The sequence below is a fragment of the Antechinus flavipes genome, chromosome X (assembly GCF_016432865.1).
Source record: "Antechinus flavipes isolate AdamAnt ecotype Samford, QLD, Australia chromosome X, AdamAnt_v2, whole genome shotgun sequence".
Classification (NCBI taxonomy): Eukaryota; Metazoa; Chordata; class Mammalia; order Dasyuromorphia; family Dasyuridae; genus Antechinus; species Antechinus flavipes.
In genome coordinates, this window is record NC_067404.1 from 26,057,635 (window position 1) to 26,064,671 (window position 7,037).

Sequence of the window (7,037 nt, forward strand, 5' to 3'; positions counted from 1 at the left end):
ACCCAGCAGAGGACCTGAAAGGGATTGGATGGGACTAATTTTGCCCAGTAGGAAGTCCAGAGGACAGGTTTGGGGGAGCTAACTACCCAGAAGGGGGCCCGAAGAGTTGGGGGTGACTTTACCCAGCAGGAAGGGCCTTGAGGAAGTATTGCGGGGGGGGGTAACTTTACTAAACATATGATCTGTGGACACATTGGTGAGTGAATTTGCCCAGCAAGGGGGCTTGAGGAGAGGTTGAGGAGAGATTGGCGCCTAACTTTCTCTAGTAAGGTGGATAAGGAAGGGTTTGGGGGGCCTAATTTTGCCCAGCAGGTTTAAGGAGAAGTTATGTGGGGCTAATGTTGCGTAACACAGGACCTGAGGAGGATTTGGGGGCTACCTTTGCTGATTAGGGGGCCTAAGAGGGACTAACTTTACAATACAAGGTCTGGCCATGTCCAACAGAATGCCTGAGAAGGGATTGGAGAGATCTGACTTTGTCCAGGCAGGGCATGGATAGAATTTGGGGGCCTTTGGGGAGCAAAGGGATCATTTTGGGCATCAGGAAATCTAAAAGGATTTGAAGGTGACTTTGCCCAACATGGTCTCTGAGGAGGAATTGGGAAGAGACTTTGCAAAATGGGGGAATGAAGATTTCTGGGTGGGGATTAACTGCTAAGTAGGGGGTCTGAGGAGGGGTTGGGAGGGCCTAAGTTTGCTCAACTGAGGTTGAAGAGAATTGGGAGGAGACTCTGCCTGGTAGTGGAATAAAGAAGGTTGGGGGGCTCACTCTTCCTAGTGTTGGGCCAAAGTGGGGATTGGGAGGAAACTTTGCCCAACAGGGGTTCTGTGGAGGGGAACGTTGGCCAACATTTGGGGCTGATATCGGGTTGGAGGTGACTTTGCCCAGCAGAGGAGTAAGGAGGGTTTGGAGGGTCTAACTTTACCCAACTGGGGTAGGATTTTACCAATAGTGAAGTAAAGAAGGTTTGGGGGTGTTCACTTTTCCTAGCATAGGGCCAGAGGGGGGATTGGGAGGAGACTTTGTTCAGCAAGGGGTCTGTGGAGGGGGAGCAGGGGATAGAAGGGCTAACTTTGCCCAACAGTTGGGGCTGAGAAGGGGTTGGGAGGTGACTTTGCCCAGCAAGGGAATGAGGAGGGTTTGGAGGGCCTAACTTTGCTCAAGTGGGTTTGAGGAGGGTTGAGGGGAGACTTTGCCGAGTAATGGAGTAAAGAAGGTTTTTTTGGGGGGGAATCAGTTTCCTAGTATGGGCCCAGAGAGGGGATTGGGAGACTGCCCAGCAGGAGTCCGTGGAGGGGATGCCGGGGCTCACTTTAGCCAACACCTGGCCCTGAGATGGGATTGGGGTGACTTTGCACATCAGGATTTTGAGGAGGATTTGGAGGGTCACCTTTGGGTTTGAGGAGGATTGAGGGGAGACTTTGCCAAGTAATGGAGTAAAGAAGGTTTGGGGGGGAGTTAGTTTCCTAGCATGGGGCCAGAGAGGGGATTGGGAGCAAACTGCACAGCAGGGGGTCTTTGCCCAACAGCTGGGGCTGAGAAGTGGTTGGGGGTGACTTTGCCCAGCAGGGGAGTGAGGAGGGTTTGGAGGGCCTAACTTTGCTCAAATGGGGTTGACGAGTGTTGGGAGGACATTGTGCCCAATGGTGCAGTAAAGAAGGATTGGGGGTTCTCACTTTTTGTAGCATGGGGCCAGAGGGGGGATTGGGAAGAGACTTTGCCCAGCAGAGGTCCATGGTGGGAACTTAGGGGCTAACTTTGGCCAACACCTGACCCTGAGATGGGATTGGGGTGACTTTGTGCCACAGAGGTTTGAGGAGGGTTTGGAGGGCCACCTTTGTCCAAGTGGGGTTTGAGGAGGATTGAAGGGAAACTTCGCTGAGTAATGGAGTAAAGAAGGTTTGGGGGGGAATCAGTTTCCTAGCATAGGGCCAGAGAGGGGATTGGGAGGAGACTGCCCAGCAGGGGGTCTTTGCTCAACAGTTGGGGCTGAGAAGGAGTTGGGGGTGACTTTGCCCAGCAGGGGAGTGAGGAGGGTTTGGAGGGCCTAACTTTGCTCAAGTGGGGTTGATGAGCATTGGGAGGAGGCTTTATCCAGTGGTGCAGTAAAGAAGGTTATGGGTTCCCACTTTTCATAGCATGGGCCCAGAGGGGGGATTGGGAGGAAACTGCCCAGCAGGGGGTCTTTGCCCACCAGTTGGGGCTGAGAAGAGGTTGGGGGTGACTTTGCCCAGCAGGGGAGTGAGGAGGGTCTTGAGAGCCAATTCTGCCCCACAGCTGGGCTTGAGGAAAGGTTGGGGGTGACTTTGCCCAGCAGGAAGTCCTGAGGAAATATTTGGCAGGTGAACTTTATTCATTGGGGAACCTAAGGAAAGGTTGAGAAGCTGACTTTGCCATGTAGGGGACCTGAGGTATGTATGGGAGGCTAACTTTACCTACAGATTGCCTGAGGAGTGGTTGGGGTGGGCTAACTTTGTTGTGCGGTGGCTTGAGGAGGGGCTTGGGGGTAGCTAACTTTGCCTAACAAGTCGCCGAGGAGGGATTGCGTATGGCTTAGCCAGCAGGGGAGTGAGGAGGATTTGGAGGGCCTAACTTTTCCTAGCATGGGGCTGGAGAAGAGATTGGAAGATGATTTTTGCCTAACAGCAGGCTTGTGGAGCACTGGGGGAGTGGCTTTGCTCAGTAGGGGGCCTGAATAGAGGTTGGAATGGGCTAATTTTGCCGAGTAGAGAACCTGAGTAGTGGTTTTGGGGCCTTACTTTGTTTTGTTCTGGAGGAGGCATTGGAAGGATAATTAAGTGTCCATAAATTCAGGTTTTCTGATGTTTGACTGGTTTGGCTGTTTTTAACCCTTGGCTATCAGGTGATTGACCTGCTGGCTGCTTCCCTGTCTAAGTGCAGACTAAGCACTTAAGCAGAAGCAGTCTCCTCTGTGCTAAGCCTGAGAAAGTGATGGAAACTTAGAAGGGATCAGTTCTGCACTTGGGTTATGGAAGGCAGTGTGGGCTGAAAAGGAGATTGTTTCTAACAATCGATTAGAAAGTTTGGCTAAATTTCCTCTCTGTACCCTCTTCAGAGGTTACAGGCCCTAGCAACTGCTAAGCCTCTCTTGGCAACCTACATCCTTGCCCAGGAGGACTGCATAATGCTGGGCACTGTGATGGCCCTAGCAACCAGGGCCCATCCTTGGCGACCTGAGGCTATATAAGCCCACAGCAGAGGGCCTCTAGTCATTCGGTTTCTCCTTCTGGCATGAGCACCACCTATGCCACCTAGCTCTCTCTCAGTAGCCGGCCCTGAGATCGCCACAGTGAAACATCACTCACCTAGACCACGTCGGCCTTCACCTCTGTCTGGCTCTGGCCTCTTTGTTTCCACCTCCACCTCTGGTCCCAGTTCTAGCTCTGGCTCCCTCTTTGCTTCCGTCACTGACTCTGGCTCTGCTTCTGGTTCCAGCCGGTTTGTTTCCATCTCGTTCTCTGGTTTCTTGGCTTCCATCTCCGGCTCAAGTTCCAGCTCCCACTCCAGCGTCTTTGCTTCCACCTCCACCTCCACCTCCACCTTCACCTCCAGCTCCAGTTCCAGCTCCAGTTCCAGTTCTGGTTCTAGCTCCGATTCCAGTTCCGACTCTGGCCACTTCACTCCCGCTTCTAACACCGCCTCCGTCGGCTTCTCTTCAACCGCCTCCCCAACCTTCATCATCTCTTCCACCATCTGCTTTTCGATCTTTGCCTCCATTGCCGCCCTAGTATTTGGCTCCATCTTCACCTCCATCGCCCCTGGCCTGCTTTCTTCCCTTCTCCTTTTCCTCTTCCTGTTCCTGCTCCTGCTGCTCCTGTCCCTGCCTGTCAACTCCCCTTCTTCTTCCTTCCTGGGCACCACCTACCATTCCACCACCACATCGTCTTCATCGTCATTGTTTTCCTCATCGTCATCGTCATCCTCCAACATCGTCACCTCTCCTCACGTCAATTGTCACCACCGGACTTGTCAACTTCCTCGCCCTCCTCGTGGTGGTTCTTACCACCTTTGTCCTCCTTCTCTGCCATTGTTTTCTCTACCCCACAGTGGTAGTTCTGGTCCTACTCTCCGACTTCCTTCCCGAGCTGCTCCTTCTAGTGGTTCTCCGCTTGCTTCTGCTCCTTTTCCCCAGTCTCTCCTCTGTCACACCACGAACAGAGATTATGACGTTATCATCCTTGGCACCGGGATGAAGGAGTGTGCCCTCGGGAGCTTGCTGATCTCACTGGGAAAGAAGGTACTTCACATCGACCGCAATTCCATCCACGGTGGGGACAGCGCCTCACTGAGCCCTCTGAACATCGTCTATCGCCACTTCAATGCGCCCAACTCACCCCCTGCCACCATGGGCCGTGGACATGCCTGGAAGATAGACCTTCTGCCCAAGTTCCTTATGGCCAACGGGCAGCTGATGAAAATCCTGACCCACTTAGATGTGCTGCACTTCCTGGACTTCCACGTAGTGGACGCCAGCTTCTTGTACAAGGGCAGCCGGATTCACAAAGTGCCCTCTACCGAGACCGAGGCCCTGGCCTCCGGGCTGATGGGATTCTTCGAGAAACGCCGATTCCGCAAATTCTTCGTGTACGCCCTTAACTTCAACGAACAGGACCCCCGAACATACGAAGGGGTGGATCCCCGGAAGACAATTGGGAAAGATCTCTTCCGGAGATTCGATTTGGGCCAAGATGTCACGGACTTTGCTGGACACGCGCTGGCCCTAAATCGTACCAACAGTTATCTGGACCACCCCTGCCTCGAGACATTACAAAAGATTCAACTCTATACGTTTTCCCTGGCCAAGAATGGAAAGAGTCCTTACCTCTACCCTCGTTTTGGAATCGGAGAGCTGGCGCAGGCCTTTGCTCGGCTGACCTCCAGCCAAGGGGGCGTTTTCTTAATGAACAAACCGGTGGACGAGATACTCTTCAGGGACAGCCGAGTGATGGGCATCAGGTCAGAGGGTCAGACCATAAGGTGCAAACAATTGATTTGTGATCCTAGCTATGCACCAGACCGTGTGCGCAGGGTCGGCCAGGTCATCAGGGCCATCTGCATTCTCGGGCACCCCGTTAGAAACACCAACGGGGCCACTTCGGGACTCATCATCATCCCTTCGGCCCACACAAACCGCAGATCGGACATCTATGTCTTTCTTACTTCATTCGTACAGAATGTGGCTGCACAGGGCAAATACATTGCCATCGTGAGCACAACTGTGGAGAGTAAAGATCCCGAAAAAGAAATCCAGATAGCTCTGGAGCTCCTGGAGCCCATCGAGCAAAAATTCTTTTTTGTAAGTGACCTGCTTGTGCCTATGGATTCGGGAACCAGAAGTCAGATCTTCATAACAACCAGTTACGATGCTACTGCCCACTTTGAGAGCGCCTGTGGTGATATAAAGGGGATCTATAGAAAAATGACAGGATCCGAACTGAATTTTAACTAAGACATTGTAGAACATCAGTTGGGGAAGAAAAGAACATGCTACGAATATAGGAGAAATTTGGATATCTGAACAATAAAGCAACTCCCCCCGGGAAACAATAAAAATGTGTTGTTGTGTGAAATGTTATTAAGTCTCAGAGATTTGGAGCTCCACTCACACCCTACCTCCTTACCCCTAACTAGGGTCACTCCCCCTCTCCCTCCTTTCCCCCAGCTAAGGTCACTCCCCCTCTCCCTCCTTTCCCCCACCTAAGGTCACTCCCCTTCTCCCTCCTTTCCCCCACCTAAGGTCACTCGCCCTCTCCCTCCTTTCCCCCAGCTAAGGTCACTCGCCCTCTCCCTCCTTTCCACCTGTTAAGGTCACTCCCCCTCTCCCTCCTTCTCCCCAGTTAAGGTCACTCCTCCTCTCCTTCCTTTCCCCCAGCTAAGGTCACTCCCCTTCTCCCTCCTTTCCCCCAGCTAAGGTCACTCCTCCTCTCCCTCCTTTCCCCCAGCTAAGGTCACTCCCCCTCTCCCTCCTTTCCGCCTGTTAAGGTCACTCCCCCTCTCCCTCCTTCTCCCCAGTTAAGGTCACTCCCCTTCTCCCTCCTTTTCCTCCCTTTCCCCCAGTTAAGGTCACTCCCCTTCTCCCTCCTTCTCCCCAGTTAAGGTCATTCCCCTCTCCCTCCTTTCCCCCAGCTAAGGTCACTCGCCCTCTCCCTCCTTTCCCCCAGCTAAGGTCACTCGCCCTCTCCCTCCTTTCCCCCAGCTAAGGTCACTCCCCCTCTCCCTCCTTTTCCCTCAGCTAAGGTCACTGCCCCTCTCCCTCCTTTGGGCAGGAACGGAGAGAGAGGACTGAGGAGGGGCAAAATGGGGGAAGGGAGCGCGGAGGTCTGGAGACAGAGAAGAGGTGGGGAGAAAGAAGCGGGGGGAAAACGTAGTCTTCCCTCAGAGGAGCGCTCTCTCCTGCGCTAGGCAGCCTCCTCCACGAGGGGGCGCCGTGAAGATGAAAGCGCCGAGGGCCCCCTAGTCGAAGCGGCGGAAGTGGATATTAGAATCCATTTCCTCTTCCGGTCTTTGGCCCGGGCTCAGGCTGCGTGGAAGATCCCGGACGATGCCGACCGGCGACTTTGAGTGAGAAAACGGGCCCCGGGTCGGGATGGGGCTGGGGTCCCGGACGCCGAAGATGGGAACGGGAGGGCGGAGTATACTCTCAGGCCGGATTCGGGAGCGGGAGCGGGAAGCTGACTGTGTCCCCGGCGTCTGGGCCGGAGCCGAGGCCTGCAGTCCGGAGCCGGCTGGGCAGACGGGTCAGGGGCGAAGGGATCTGGCGGCACCGGACCCTGGGCTTCCCTGAAAGGCTCTTTCCTCCCGCAGCTCGAAGCCCAGTTGGGCCGACCAGGTGGAAGAAGAAGGAGACGATGGTGAGTCCCGTCCGGCTGACCCAAAGCCGCGCGCCCTCAAGCCATTCTCCACCCCTCCCCCACTCCTGGCCTGGCCCTTCCCTCCAGCCTTCCCCCAGACTCTAGCCTGATCACTGCCCTTTCCCCCCAGACAAGTGTGTCACCAGTGAGCTTCTCAAGGGGAT

At 54.4% G+C, this 7,037-nt stretch overlaps 1 protein-coding gene across 15 annotated transcripts in view; it reads left to right on the forward strand.

Moving 5' to 3' along the window:
* Nucleotides 1-3,095: 3,095 nt before the first annotated feature.
* LOC127542569 (rab GDP dissociation inhibitor beta-like) overlaps nucleotides 3,096-7,037 on the forward strand; it is a 5,067-nt gene continuing 1,125 nt past the window's right edge. For 2 of the 15 annotated variants that reach the window (XM_051968288.1, XM_051968289.1), the window contains exons 1-2: nucleotides 3,096-6,039; nucleotides 6,085-6,223. In XM_051968288.1, coding sequence (XP_051824248.1) covers nucleotides 3,267-5,471 — 2,205 coding nt within the window. In that variant the 5' untranslated portion in view covers nucleotides 3,096-3,266 and the 3' untranslated portion in view covers nucleotides 5,472-6,039; nucleotides 6,085-6,223. Of the gene's footprint in view, nucleotides 6,040-6,084; nucleotides 6,260-7,037 lie in introns of those variants that run through there. The other 13 variants (XM_051968292.1, XM_051968291.1, XM_051968301.1 and 10 more) reach the window with 9 other exon arrangements.